This window comes from Lepus europaeus, chromosome 6, assembly GCF_033115175.1.
Source record: "Lepus europaeus isolate LE1 chromosome 6, mLepTim1.pri, whole genome shotgun sequence".
NCBI lineage: Eukaryota > Metazoa > Chordata > Mammalia > Lagomorpha > Leporidae > Lepus > Lepus europaeus.
In genome coordinates, this window is record NC_084832.1 from 35,066,634 (window position 1) to 35,082,597 (window position 15,964).

A 15,964-nucleotide genomic window follows, 5' to 3' on the forward strand; every position below is an offset into this window, starting at 1 on the left:
CGTATTTCCTAACTTCATGGCAATTGCATTGAAACCATTGGACTGGATTCTAGACCACAGAACATGGGCAGAAAATTAATTTGCCACTTTTAAACCCATCATAAAAACTCCTGAATAATATTCCAAGCTCTTTCTTCCCCTTCTGCTATGATGTTGGTGCCTATAGGGTGAGGACAGCAGGATTCAAAAACATGGAAAGAACTTAGGCCCCTGAGTCACTGCATGGACTACAGCATACTACACCAGACCATAATGAGTCAAGAAGTTGTCCTTCTGTAAACCATCTAGATTTGTCAAATTGATTATTCTACCTTAACAAATTAGTCTACTTTGATCACTACATTCATTTAACAAGCCCTAGTGGCTAACAGATGTCTTAATCTTTAACATCTCAGGTCTCCTTATGGAGAGTAGGTCTAGAAAAGTTATGTTTCTCTGCCTCTTGGCTCAGGAAACCCAAATTAGTAATGTTACCATTCCATACCAGTGGTGAGGTCTCTTGACTGTAGCCCCTATTCCTTCCTTCTTTGCCTAATGTTACATAAGGAAGTTCCTCTTGGGACCTGGGCTGCCTTCTGGAACATTCTGCAGGCTTTCATGAATCTAGAATGTAGCCCAGTCAAGCTAAGGAAAATGAAGTCAGCCAGACTCTTCTGTTGTTTTACACTATAGGCCTACCATAACTTCCCCTAAACTTCAGCTTTCACCATCAATTTTCGGCAAAGATTTTATATAAACTGATCTTATGACTAAGATGGATACTGACTTGGCCTCTCTCAAGAAAAATGTCAAATGGGGGAAATATGCTTTCATTGTCAAAAGCTAAAGATGTCATTTGACATGTGTAACCAAAATGCCAGGTGATGACCATAAAGCTTTAGATTTCTATACATCAGCGCCTCAACACAGTTTTGTTTACAGTACCCAATACCAGCAAACACTAGCCCTGAAATGCAAAAAGGAAGGATGAATAACTGGTATTTTGAAATCCAGAGCTCCGTATTATCCCTCCACAGACTCTTTACAAGACATGCAGTAAGATGTACAGAATCAAAGAATCAAATACCAAAAGGCCAAAAAGTAGGCTCATAACTTCTACACTCACTGAAGTCAACCTCTGAGTCATTTAGATTTCAAGGACCCTACAATGTATCATTGTGAATACCACAGGTGAAATATCAGCTCATCAGAAATCTTAAATCCCGAGTCTTCCTTGGAAACCCTACTTGAATTTTACAGCTGTCTATGAGTCTTGGGGAATTGCAACTCTGGGAAACTGGATACAACAGCCTGCTGAAAGTAAATGGAACCGCAATATCAAGGTTCTGAAGGAAGGATGATGTTAAAATTATCAATAAAGTTAATAAAAATTACACAGTGTTAATCCATGTAGGGAACACTACACATGGTGAAAAGATAGCTACATACAACTACTCCTTCTTGGTCATTTCAGATTTTCTCTCCACTCTCAGGCCATCCCTACAAGGTATGAGTAACTTTTTTCATTTTATAGATAAATAAATGGAGGCTCACAGGAGTTGGATGAATTTTTCTTGGTCACATTACTAGGAAGAAGCCTATCTCCAAAGTCTTCTCACTGGAGCCCAATGTCATTCATACATGTTACTCTGCATTGTAACTGCTCCCAGAACTCATATATTAGCTTAACATGTCTCTCTTTAGTTCTCATTCTTCATCTCTCATAATCTTTTCTATGCCACGATGAGGGCAAGCCAATCTGTGGTAATGGAGACAACCCTAAACACCAGTCGAATACATAGGTCACTTTTTAAAAAGATTTGTTTATTTTATTTGAAAGGCAGAGTTACAGAGAGGCAGAAGGAGAAAGAGAGAGAGAGGTGTTCCATCCACTGATTCACTCCCCAGCTGGCCACAAGAGCTGAAGCTGTGCTGATCTGAAGCCAGGAGCCAGAAGCTTTTTCCGGATCTCCCACATGGATGCAGGGGCCCAAGGATTTGGGCCAAGTTCTATTGCTTTCCCAGGCCACAGCAGAGAGCTGGATTGGAAAGTGGAGCAGCCAGGTGTCCAATTGGTGCACATCTGGGATGCTGGCAAGCTGGCAGCAGCTTTACCTGCTACTCAATAGTGCCAGCCCCCCATAGGTCACTTTTAATGGCGGAAGAGATTAATTTTACATTTTCCTGGGAATAAGTTCCTGCCAACTTATTTTATATTGGTTATTTTAATAGAAATTAGCCTTGAAGACAGGTAATAAACAATTTAAGCAGTCATATGATCAAACCAAAGGAGAAGTAATACTTCCAAAATAGAACACAAGGGGGCTCCCTAACCTAGATTTCCCAAGCAAGTCATTGAACTACTTGCAGGGTTTGGGCCATCCATGGATGAAATAAGTATTATTATTGACATACTTATGTTTCTTTAGAACACCTCATATTTTTATCCACACTTGTATATTTTAAAAGTGAACTCTTTACCTGTAAACTCAGTACTTTTCTCATAGTCATAAAATTAGTACAATATTACAAAAATGCATGTGCACACATACACACTTACATCTGGTATATTGATCATCTTCCTCCTAAAATGCTTTCACATCTAGATCTCAGAAATGGTCTGCATTGCAAAAATTTAAAGCAGAATTGGGGAGTGAGGGAAGGCAGAAACATGCTATCTATGAAGTTTAGAAGCTCCCACAATGATTCTAGTTTGCAGTTAAGGCTGACAACGATTCAACCAGTTTGCCTGTGAGTCAGATCCCAAACTTCATCTTGATTGGCCTGATAAGAACTTTCAGATACCCAGCCTGTAAAAGCCTCAAAGCTAGCCACGTGGCTACTTTTCTTGGACCTTAATTATCTCACTTTACAAAACATTTCTAGAAATACGGTTCCTTCCTTTGATGAAATGCACCAGGATAGTTGCAAGGCCAGGATAAACATACAGAGGTGTTTTGTCTATGGCTGTGGAGATGAGATCTTCTTACCAATTCATTTTGACATAGTTGAAAATGAAGAGAAAGGCCAGCTGTCTCAGAGACAGTGATAATTGTCTCCACTAGGGAGATGGATTTACAAGCCAATGACCAATATAGAAGTGCTACATTTGCTACATTAGACAATACTGGCATGGTATGAATAGCAAGTCAATTAGATGGTATAAGTTTCAGTTTATCTGCTTAGAATCCAGTAAGTTCCATTTTTCTCTACAATAGCAGCATCCCTTTAGCCTCAGGAAGTGAATTAAACTATCAGTGGCCATGGGTACCCATTGTGCCTTGATTCCTATCATAGATATTAACTTTGCCCTAGGAATCTCTGTCAAACCTTGGCTAAAAATGTGATTTCTGGCATTTATACTCCAACATGAATAGATTTTCTCACCTTTTCTCTGTAGAGATGAGCCCTTTCTTCCTACAGAGGAGGGAACCAGCAACAGATACAATGTAGTACAATCTTTCCATAAACTATATGGTGACTCGATTGCCAAAAGAGTATTTTCATGTTCTAAAGAGCTAATGTCTCTAATTTCTTTATATAGAACAGATCAAAACAATTGCATGATTAATGTTTACCATCTTTCCTCAAAGTAGTTGTACAGAAATTGCTATTTCTCCACCATCAGAACAAGGATTATGCATATTCACAAAATTAACTGCATTCTCCACTTCTAACTGAACTGATAGACGTCATGCAGTGCCTACCCTATACAAACTCAAATCAGTATCTGAAGAGTGTCACTACCAGCCTACTATTTGCAGGAATTTAGACAAACAATGCTATGTACTCGCGATTTTGCAAGTTTTAAGGAAGACAATTCCCTGGAGACAAAAATGAAAATTGTTTAAACTTTGTATTGGTAAACATTTAAACAGTCCATTTAAATACTTTATAGCTTTGTAAGAAATGGGCTTTGATATGCTTTCTGCATTCTACTTGCATTATTCAAAGCAACTTACCTGTCCAAAGTGTCATCAGATCTGTACCGACTCAGTGTGGCTTTTGGCTCATCTCTCTCATTTATCTTCCTGTAGCAAAAATAAATACCAGAAGATCAAATAAATTAGAGAAAGTAGTTTATAAAACTTGTCATTCATTTGGCAAAATCTTAATCTACTAGGTAAGAAATGTACATTTTACCAGGGAAAGACAGATTTTGAGTATCCAGGTCTTCCAAGGTTTGAATTTGGCTAGAATAAATCAAGGCAGGTTCAATTTCCTAAGCTAATCAAAGATCCTTTGCTGCCTCCAATTATTTCTTACTATAACATTACATATTCACATTGGGGATAAGGATACAAAAAGCAAAGAATACAACATGCAAAATGGTTTCTAACTAACATGTACTCTTGCCAATATTGTTTTCTACATAATGGGAACTCAATCCCTTACAATCAGGTCTGTTGTGTTTGCAGAGTGTTAGCAGTGCCACCAGTCTACACAATGAGCTAAATTCTGAACTATTTTATTCAACAATGAGCACTGTAAACAGCATTGAAAGTAAACAACTCACTGGCAGAAGAAAGAGAGGGACAGGGAAGAAAGGAAAAGAAGCAAACAGGAAAAGCTGGAAATAAATGACAAGAAAGTGGGAGACGAGAGAAAGGATAGCTATGGGGAAGAGAAAAAAAGAGTGATAGGAAGAAATGAGAGGAAGCAGAGAGAGAAGACGGATGAACAGAAGAAAATGGGGGAAGGAAGAAGGCAAGAAAATAAGGAAAGAGAAAACAGGATGTTCAATCGTAGAAATCATGATCATGGAACTGGTAACTAATCACACAGGAAAAAAGGCCTGTTTAATGCTTCATCTAACCCTGTAGATAGGGAAAGTAAGCTCTTTGTGGGAATTATATCATAATTTGTTGTGTTTTCATTTCAAATGATTATTTGATGGCAATATATTAAAGAACTGAATCAGAAGAAGTACAGTGACTGGATACTTAAGTTGTAATTTGTTTATTTGTTTAAAGATTTATTTATTTATTTGAAAGAATTACACAGAGAGAGAAGGAGAAGGAGAGAGACAGGTCTTCCACCTACTGGTTCACTCCCCAATTGGCCACAACAGCCAGAGCTACACCAATCCAAAGGCAGGAGCCAGGAGTTTCCTTTGGGTCTCCCACACAGGTGCAGGGACCCAAGGACTTGGGGCATCTTCCACTGCTTTCCTAGGCCACACCAGAGAGCTGGATTGGAAATGGAGCAGCCAGGACTCGGACCGGCTCCCATATGGGATGCCAGCACTACAGGCAGTGGCACTATGCCACAGTACTGGCCCCTGTAATTTTTTTAAACATAAGGGGCAGGTGTTTGGCATGGCAGTCAAGATGCTACATCAGATACTCACATCCCATATCCAAATGCCTAATTCAAGTCCAAACTTTGTTCCCCGTTCCAGCTTCCTGCTAATGGGCACTCTGGGAGGCAGAGGCTCTATTAGCTAGGTCCCTGCCACGCAAAGAACGTTCTCATATTGACTTTCTGGCTCAATCCTGACCATTGCTTGCATTTGGTGAGTGAATGGACAGGTAGAAGCGCACTGTCTCTCCCTCTCTCTCTCCTCCCCTACTCTCACTGCATTGCAAATAAAAATAAATTTTAAAAAAATGTGTGGCAAATTTTCACTGAGCAGCTCTTTAGAGGTAAGCAATATACAAGTACTGTGTTTATGACTATAAGGAAGTATGGACTCAATTAACCGTAGATGCTACCTACACAGAGTCAGAGAGACAAGTTAGACATACACATCCAAGGATAGAAAGTATCATAGAAAAGGTTCAGGTGTGGTGCAAGAAGTGATAAGTTGAGGTAGCTGGTTTCCAGATGTAAGAATTAAACACAGCTCTATGGAGGAGGTATAGTATGAGGTGGGCCTGGGAAGATAAATAGATATGAACATTCTCAAACAAAGGAAGGAGGAACAATATCCATCAAGGCAAGAAATGGGTAAAGAAAAATTCCTAATGGAATTCTTCAAGTTTTTATAGGAAACTTTGGAGTGAAATTCTGGTGTGGTTCACTAGCATGCACATGTGAATGCAAATAGACAAAGAAGGACCCCTCACTCACCTCTACAATAGCACTATCCATATATACGTACAGTACTGCAGTTTCAGCTCTTTTTCCATGAAAGCAATAGCTCCTTAAGGTTATGTCTTAGGCACCTGTCACAATGGCAGCACACAATAGGTGCTCCAAGGAGGGTGCTAAGTAAACACCAAAGTGAATAAAGCATTGAAAATGGACAGCAAACTGACAAAGGCTATCATTTTGGTAAGCAGGAGAAAAATAATCCCCCTGCTCCTTTAGGTAAATACATTCTGTGATATTAGTTGTAGGTCAAGGGGGAAATGGCTAGGCCTTACAAATTTTTGTTACTGAACATAAAAATTGATGCACTACTTTAGTCAAAATACTGGTCAGCAAGTGTAAAGGCTTATAAAACATGTTGCATGGGGCCAGCACATGGCGTAGTGGGTAAAGCCGCCGTCTGCAGTGCTGGCATCCCATATGGGCACTGGTTTGAGTTCTGGCTGCTCCACTTCCCATTCAGCTCTCTGCTATGGCCTGGAAAAGCAGTGGAAGGTGGCCCAAGTCCTTCAGACCCTGCACCTGTGTGGGAGACCTGGAAGAAGCTCCCCACTCCTGACTTCAGATCGGCACAGCTCTGGCTGTTGCAGCCAGCTGGGGAGTGAAACAACAGATGAAATCTCTCTCTCTCTCTCTCTCTCACTGCCTTTCAAATAAATAAATAAATAAATCTTTAAAAATGTTGCATACTCTGCTATAGTTTGAGTATGTTACTCGAAAGTTCCTGTGTGAGAAACTTAATCCTCAACTTCATATGCTACTGGTATTGGGAGGTAGGGCCTTTGGGAGGTAACCAGGGTTAGAAGAAGTCACGAAGCTAGAGCTCCAATGGTGACATTATTGGCTTCAAAAGAAAGGAAAGAGAGACTTCAGTTAGCATGCTCTGTCCTCTCCTCATGTGGTGCACCTTGAATGTGAGATGATACAGCATGAGGCCCTCACCAGAGGCCAAGCAGATGCCGGCTTCAAGTTCTTGAACTTCCCAGCCTCTAGAACCACCAGCCAAATAAACTCCTGTTCCTTACAAATTTCCTGGCCTAACATATTTTGTTATAGCAACAGAAAGCAAACTAATATGTATACTAAGAATCTGAAACTTAGTTTTCTTCTCACAGTTCCAAACAACTAGCTGTATCCTCCAATGTCTCCAGAGAAAGGTAAGTAAAGGGCAAGGAGCAATTTCCATGTTGACTAAACCCAAATGATCAGCCTCCCCTAGTTTGATGAAATGATGACCATCTGAGAACCCTGCTTTAACCTTCAAAATCATGAAAACTAAGGAGGAGGCATAGGTAAATAGTCTGCCAGGTCACACAACAGAAAATTGGCTGAACAAAGAATAGTCCTGGAAAATGAAATAGTTACTTTGTATAAAGGGTTGTAAGCTTAACACCTTTATAACAGGTAAAAATGTGAAAAGATTTTAGAAAGTTAAAAAAACTTCACTAATGAAAATTTCCATAACAGACAACATCAATGTGTCTCCCTAACTTTTACAAATCTACAACATGAAAGACAATCCCACTTTTTTACTAAGTACTTTAATAGACACAAGCTACTGAACCAGATAAAATGTGGGTCTGCTACATAACTAGGTTCTTCTGATAGGTGTCATTGCTTGTATGTGTGGGAGCATAAACGTGCTTTAGAGAACATTATTTATTTGGTCAACCTAGATTATTTACATCATAGTAATTGCTAATTTGGTCTGAATTTTCCTACTAAATGCCATTTGTGAGGCTATTTGTCAGTGAGGATCACCATTTTCCCACAGGTGCAGGAGTTTCCATGCAGTAAAGTACTGTCCCATAAAGCGAGTGAACTCCGGGGTTGTTAGTTCTTCAGGATTGACAAAGAAGTTATCAGGTCATGTTGCTTTGAGTGTCCTTTCCCAATACATCAGGAGGACCATCTTAGTGGGGTGGGTCAAGGGTTGATTATGTTCCACCCCTGAGCTGTTGTTCTGGGAGCACAGAACTGGAGATGCACTTGTGCCCATGGAAATCCCTGATACTATTACAGATTTCCCTTCATATGACCAGAACACTGGGAAAACCTGAGGCTGGCTAAAAGTATTCAGCTGTCCTGTACAAGTCCTCTCTCAAAGCTACCATCTTCGTGTTTAGGCCAGCAATATCACACACCTTTTTGTTCCTGCTAATGATGTGAAGTACTCACCTGTCCAAGGCATCATGAGAGTTGTGTCGGTTGAGCACCGCCCTACCATAATTTTCATCTCTGAGAAGAAATAGTAAAATTATATCACACCATAAAGTCCCACAATAGGAGTTAAGCACTGAACAAAAGAGAAGGGAGAGAACTCACAACGTTTGGCAAGGTTAATCATTTGACTTCATGCATAAGAACACAACTATGAATCTGCTTTAGCCAGTCACAACTTGCAAGAGCATGGTAAAAAGAAACAAGTTTGTCAGTACAGAAGATCATTTATCTCATGAGATTTCCACATGATTCAACAATGAATGAGTGTTTTGTTTCGTTTTGTTGTTGTTTTATCACAGTGTGGGAATACAAGGCCATTGACTTTGTATGTATTAGAAGAGATTTTTTTCTACAGGAAGGCAAAAAAAAAAAAAGACTTCCACAAATATTATTTAAGTTTAATTAATTCCATTATATATAAATATTTTGATGGACTTGGAAGTTTTCTTTGACAAATTGTAGAAAAGCAAATACTGGTATTTGTGGCTAAGCCTGTTTTTGAACTATGAGAATACATAGCTCTCTGTTTGGTCCTTAAAATAACCCTATGAATTAAACAGGGTAAATACTTCATATCCAATTCACAGATGAGAAAACGGAGCACGGATTTTTCTTAAGACCACAAAGTCAGCAAGTGATAGATGTAGATCAGGGTCCCAGATCTTTTTATTCCAAGCTTTTGCTTCTCCTACTGGCCAACTCTGCAACACATTTTATACGTAAAATTCCCAAGCCATGTCTTTCTTATTTAGTGCACTAGCCCTGAAAGTACATGCAATTTTAGGAAATGTCAAAACATGTAGTAGAGTTCTTGGACTTGAGCTAAAGCCAAGAGTAACCACCTGAATTTTTTTCATGTCAACCCAACCAAACCTGAAATATCACATTGTTCCTGGTTTGGCACCACTAACATTACTCAACTCTCTGGAACCATTTTTAATAAAGCTATAAAAGAATTGCGGTAAGCAATTAAAAAGACAGCTGGACAGTGAAACTGAAAGAATGCCAGCAAATATATCCCCTCAAAGACCCCACAAGGACTGTTCCATCTTCCTTGGTATCAATTCTGAAAATCTGTGAGAAAACAGGAGACACCAGGTATGTCCTTACTTAAGAAGAATCAGAATAAACAGCCTGGAACTGGGCCAGTGGGAATTGGGAAGCATCAAAGCCAATTTTCCCTTCAATCATTAACTGCAGTACCATGCTAGCTAGCTTTCTGGGCCTTTCTAGAGAGGCTTGCCTGACACGAAGCCAGCATTTCTGCCAACTGTGTTTTGTCTTAGATGTCTCTATGGTCACTCATCCGTGTAAATATTTGTAAACCAAAATGTATTATCTACATTTGACATCACAACACCACTACCGAAAAACAGAAACATCACATTGGACTAATGGAAGCCCTAAGTGCTATTTCACAGAAGGAAATGATTATTGTCTAACAATGATAACAATGATAACTCCAGTTAGACTTTATATTTCCCTAAAACAATAAAATTAAATGAAAGAAAGTAATAGGTATTTTTACTTAATAGTTACAAATATGCCCTACAAATAACGTAACTGGACAGTTTATACAAACTTTGAAATTAGTGTCCTATAACATAGTTTCTCAGCTTCAGGGCTATTGACAAATTGCATTTGATCATATTTTGCTGTGAGGCTATCCTGTGCATTGCAGGACTTAAACCAGCATCCCTGATCTCTGACCACAAATACCAGCAGTCCTTCTAGAGTTTGATATGTAAAAATGTCCCCAACATTGTCAGAGGTCCCTTAGGGTAAAAATCCTGGTTGAGAAATACTGACAAAATGAGAGACAATGGACCATATCCCAAGCTCATCACTTAGTAGCTGTGTGCCACTGGACAAGTTACCTACCTTCCCTGAGCCTTAGATTCCTCTTACGTAAAATGAGGATATAATATCTATTTTGTACATTTATTGTCATATTTAGCAATTCTTTATATGAAAAGTATCTAGCATCAAACCTGACACATTAGGAAATCAGAACCTGTATTTATATGCATACATAATATATATTGTGTACATAATTTTTATAAATATATATTTGGCATGGGAAAATGTCTATTGTAAATCTATGTTGGCAATGAGGCTATCGGCCTATTATCATAGTTTTGAGATCTTTAAAATTATACCTAGCAGAAGCAATACTTAAAGCACTGCCAGTGGTATTTTCTCCTATAAAGTAATGTCACATTTCCCACTCTTCCAACACCTAGAGGTAGATGGCTAGATGGGACTAGAATGAGTTGGAGATTTATTGATTTCATGTGTGTATATAGACACTTTAGATAAATTCTTATTAAGTTTAGAATCATACTATCATGTGTTTGTTTCAACTGCCATGATTGACACACAGCTGGAATCTCCCTACCATGGATTAACTGCTACTTTTTTTTTTTTTTTTTTGGTAACTAGGAAAATCCTGTGATCTTTTTGGTTTATCAGATAAGCATAAATATATATTCTCATTGACAACCATGCTTGTACTAGTAATGATTCACTTTCTCTTACAAATGTGGGTATTAAAATAGAGACATTCTTGAAAATCTAATATAATCAATTCATGCCCTCTACAGCTTACCAAAAATTAACTATTTGAAAAGGAAAATATTCACTCTTCAGATGGCTATTGGTTTTCCCATCACAGAGTGCCTCTCTCTGCTCATTCATCCACCCACCCCTCTCCATGGCACCTTACTTTTCTTCTTCAGGACGTTTCTTTATCCAGCTGCTATCTTGTAAGAAAGTCCTTCTTTTGTTCACCTCATGAAATCCCTGTTGCCTCACTGTGGTCCCCTGAGATGTGCTTTTCATATCTATTAACAGAAAGATGAAAATTGGAAAACTCATAGTATTAAGTTGTATGTAGGTTGTCAACCTGAAAATCTTGAGAGGCACATCTGATTGGCCAGCACCAATCTTTCAGGCTGGCAAGTCCAGTACTGTTTCACAGCAGGGTGTACCAGCAAGAAAGAACAAATCCCACAACCTCATCATCAAAGATAACACAAAATTGTTTAGGCGCCAACTGAAACTGCCAATGCAGCTCATAAGGTTCCATCCAGCTCCTGGGAAGGTGAAACCACCATCCTAGGATAAACGCAGCCAGGATTTAGTGGGGTGCTCAGTACAGTCCATAAGAAATATGTCTCAGAAGTACACACAGGCTGTTTTATAGCACATAATAAACAAGTCCTGGTATATTTGATTACCAGTGACTTCATCCTTTGATGTCATGGGAGCCAAAGTATAGACGGTCATACTCAAAAAATGACATTTTGATTGATTAGAAAAAAAACTTTGTATTGCAATTACATAAGGAAGAGCTGTAACACTCTTAAGTCCAGAAATCTAATTAAATGATAGCATTATCTCCAAGCATTCAGTATCTATATTAAAGTATTAGGTTAGTGAATTGTTTTTCCTAGATTTTTAAGTTTTCTGAGTAAAGGAGACATGGTCTACATTACCATTTTTTGTGGGAGATGATTTTCTCAAGGGAAAATTGGACATGCTGTCTCCCAGCAAGGATCTAAAAGGAAACAGAACAGTTACTCTAAGAATCTATCAGCAAATATATAGTACTGAGAGATATTTTTTAATAACATTGACAAAGTCACAGGATTGGGTTCATCACCTCTTCCTCTCGAGAAGTCAAAGTAAACCCAAGCAACTGATGTGTAGTTAGAAGGAAAAATTGGTGATTTTAGGCACGGCCATTTGGGAGAGCCCAAGTTCCTTAGCCATGACCAGCCAGTGCTGGGAAAGTGCTGAGGAATAGGATGACCCATAGTTTCCTCATTTGCCTGGGATTGACCCCCAGTTCCGCAGAGCTGAATTATGGCCATGCAGGTTGTAGGCACTTTTATCTTCACGTCCCACACATATGTAAGTTAGAAATTATGTTTAATGACTACGTTAGTATCAGTACAATCCAGCCTGACTTCATTCTTATACATTTATTATTATTATTATTATTTACATTTATGTTTTACCTCTGTTGTTAAAAATACTTGAAATGTGAATATTTTGGTAGGGTTTAAAGGTATGGTAGTCCTTAGGTGCTGTGTCTAGTTAGTTCTGGACCCCTCTGGGACTTTAGTGTAAAAAGCAGAAAAGTCCTGGGAAAAGGGGACATGGTCGTCACCTTGGGTGGGATTGTTTTGTCCTTTTCAGTGTCCATGGAACAAAAGAGTGGATGGAATACTGGAGAGACACTGGTGCTCAAGTCAGAAGTCAGGTCTATGCCTAAGCTTTACTGCATTCAAGTTCTGTAATTCAACTACTTAACCTCCTCTTAAAATGGGGAAAATGAAATGTGCCATCTGCTTCATAAGGTTGTTGTGATGGTCAAATAAATAATGGTCAAAGACCACATTGTCAGATTTGTAAGTGCTATTGGACTTAAGATAATACTCAGACTACATTAGTCTGCAATATAATTTGTGGGTTCTAAAATTTCCCACCTCCCATTGTCCAGTGCCAAATTATCCCCTAGAACAACCTGCCATGGGACCTGAAGTGGAAAACACGCTACTTTGGGTTACGTTTTTATTTTCTCAGGAGTCTCCCTGTAGAAAGTCAGAAGATCCAAGTGCAGGCTGTTTCTTGGCAGGTACAGGCTCATGGCTGTGCTTTTCCTGGTAAACTGCCCTTTGCTAATGAAGCTCCCTAGTTCCATAGCCTCCCCATCCACCACAACCCACAGCCAGTGGTCAATTGACTCGGGCCAGGAAAGCTGAGACCCTCACCTCGAGGTAGAGCCAATTCAGTAGGGCAACTGGCATTTCAGGGATGCAATGCCATAGAAGCTCAGCTCCCTCCACTGCTTCCCCTCCCTTGATCTCTTCTCCCAAGAGCACACCCTCCACAAGTCACAGGTACCCAAATTCCTCTCAGGTACCACATCTAGGGAACCTAACCTAAGACAAGGTCTAACAGCCAATGTGCAATCGTGGCCATTACCAGCACAGAGACTAGCACCTGTTTACAACACTAATAGCCAAGATCTTGAAGATGTTAGTAGAGTTAGAACTTTCATTTAAACAATTCTTTGCAGTGACTCTGGCACATTGGGAATGTTATTAGCTCAGGTCCTTCACCTTTAAAATGATGTGACATAGAGCTACTATGAGGATCAAATGGAATAGTATGTAAAGTGTCTAACAATCATCAAACACACATTAAGTGCTCAACGATAGTGCTCAACAGGTGCTTAATTTCATGCCTCTGCTCTACCATCTTGGAAAATAGAAAGCAAAAACAATGGAGAGGTATGGCTCAATGTAGGGAGGAAAACAAACTTGAACTTGGGCACTGGCCATGTAGGTTAAGTGGGGAAGTTCTCAGCTGGTTGTGTTCAAGGGTTTCAAAGACTTAGCCAGAAAGAAAAGATAAAGAGGAACCTAATGATAAACTTAAATCTCAACTACTGAATTTGGCCTGTCTCACCCAGCCTCTCAGGACTCTTGGCTAAACTATTGCTGATGTCTGATGTGCTCTGATAAATTCTTTCCTTTAAGTTGATGAAGACCTGGAGAGTTCCCAGCTGACTGAACTAAGATTCTGATGTGGTCAAGATGTTGTTTATTTGATAATATTTGCATACATGGAAAATTCAATTGTCACACAAGGGGCAGGGTACGTGGATAAAAAGACTTTGCAATGACAGTCACTCTTAGGTATCCACAAGGGATTCATTCCAGGGTGTACCTCCTCCAACGCTAAAATTCACAGATAATCGAGTCCCTTATATAAAATGGCATAGAATTTCTATCAACTCAACACACATCTTCTCATATACTTTAAGTCATTTCTAGATTGCCTAAAGCAATGTAAATGCTATATAAATAGCTTTTAGATTGTACTGTTTAAGGAATAATAAGTAGGGAAAAAAAGTTGTATAAAAAAGACACAGCTTGGGGGTATGGATATTTTAGATGTGCAGAAGCTTGGATCTGTGACACAGAACCTGTGGATATAAAGGCTGACTAATTTTGTTTATTTGTCTCTTCCAAGAGTCTGAGTGTCCAGCAGGCAAGGCTTACATCTTCCCCCTCTCTTCCCAGTGTCTGAAATAGGACAGGTGCTCCCTAAATGCTTATAATTGGCTGAATCATATTCTGCAAAATTCATATATTGAAGTCTAAACCTCCAGTACTTTAGAAAGGGATGCTTTTGGAGACAGGGTCTGTAAAGAGAATACTAAGTTAAAATGAGATCCTGTGCGTAGGCCAATCTGATGGTGAACTTATAAGAAGAGAAAATCTGTAAACACAAAAAGAAACCAGAGAAAAGGCCAGGTAAGAACAAAGAAAGAACTAGCTTCATGCAAGCCACAGAGAGAAGCCTCATGGGAACCAAAACTGCTAACACCTTGCTCTTAGACTTCCAGCCTCTAGAACTGTAAAACTATGAATTTTTTGTTATTTAATTCACCTGCTCTGTGCCTTTTTTTTCCCTATGGCGCCATGGAACCCTAATACAATCCTAATGGAAAAATCTGACTTAAATATTTCCAAAAGAGTCAAGTCACTTGAAGAGTTTTGTGTCACATTGTCTGTGACCTGTGTTCTTTGTGTCTTGCATTGTGTCATTGCACAAAATAATTGCTAATCACAATTGCTAATCCATTATTCATTAGTTGGGCACAGGGTACCTCATAGGCATTGTCTCTCATTGTCACATAAACTGTGAAGGGGCTGTTTTCACCTCCAAATCCCAGGTAAGACAACTGAAGCTCACAGCAATGTGGCATGCCCAATGAGGTAAGAGGCAGAGTTTGGGGGCTGGCATTGTGGTGAAGTAGATTAAGCCTCCACCTGCAGCACTAGCAACTCATTTGGGCACCAATTCGAGGCCCAGCTGCTCCACTTCTTTTTTTTTTTTTTTTTTTTTTTTTTTTTTTTTTTTTTTTTGACAGGCAGAGTGGACAGTGAGAGAGAGAGAGAGACAGAGAGAAAGGTCTTCCTTTGCCGTTGGTTCACCCTCCAATGGCCGCCGCGGTTGGCGCGCTGCGGCCAGCGCACCGCACTGATCCGATGGCAGGAGCCAGGTGCTTCTCCTGGTCTCCCATGGGGTGCAGGGCCCAAGAACTTGGGCCATCCTCCACTGCACTCCCTGGCCACAGCAGAGAGCTGGCCTGGAAGAGGGGCAACCGGGACAGAATCCGGTGCCCCGACTGGGACTAGAACCCCGTGTGCCGGCGCCGCAAGGCGGAGGATTAGCCTAGTGAGCCGCAGCGCCGGCCCCAGCTGCTCCACTTCTGATCCAGCTCCCTGCTAGTGGCCTGGGAAAGCAGTGGAAGTTGATCCAAGTGCTTGGGCCCCTGCACACATGTGGAAGACCCAGAAGAAACTCCTGCCTCTTGGCTTTGGCCTGGTCCAACCCCAGCAGCCATTTGGGGAGTGACCTAGCAAGTGGAAGATCTCTCTGTCTCTCCCTATCTCTGTAACCCTGAGTTGCAAATAAATAAATAAATTTTAAAAAAAGAAAAAAGAGGCAGAGTCTGCTGGATATTGGAACCAAAGCAAAGTCCTTCTTCAGAGATCAGCAAAATTTCTTATCATGAGTCACTGCAAGAAGAGATTGGTGCAAGGGTATTACAGTAAGAGAGAAGGATAAAAGCAGGGTTTCCTGAATC

General features: G+C 40.0%; 1 protein-coding gene across 4 annotated transcripts in view; it reads right to left on the reverse strand.

Moving 5' to 3' along the window:
• SCEL (sciellin) overlaps positions 1 to 15,964 on the reverse strand; it is a 276,458-nt gene that overhangs the window by 99,466 nt on the left and 161,028 nt on the right. For 3 of the 4 annotated variants that reach the window (XM_062195295.1, XM_062195296.1, XM_062195294.1), the window contains exons 2-6: positions 11,793 to 11,854; positions 11,021 to 11,138; positions 8,251 to 8,310; positions 3,942 to 4,010; positions 3,367 to 3,396 (exon numbers count right to left, since the gene is read on the reverse strand). In XM_062195295.1, coding sequence (XP_062051279.1) covers positions 3,367 to 3,396; positions 3,942 to 4,010; positions 8,251 to 8,310; positions 11,021 to 11,138; positions 11,793 to 11,835 — 320 coding nt within the window. In that variant the 5' untranslated portion in view covers positions 11,836 to 11,854. The remainder of the gene's footprint in view (positions 1 to 3,366; positions 3,397 to 3,941; positions 4,011 to 8,250; positions 8,311 to 11,020; positions 11,139 to 11,792; positions 11,855 to 15,964) is intronic. The other variant, XM_062195297.1, reaches the window with a different exon arrangement.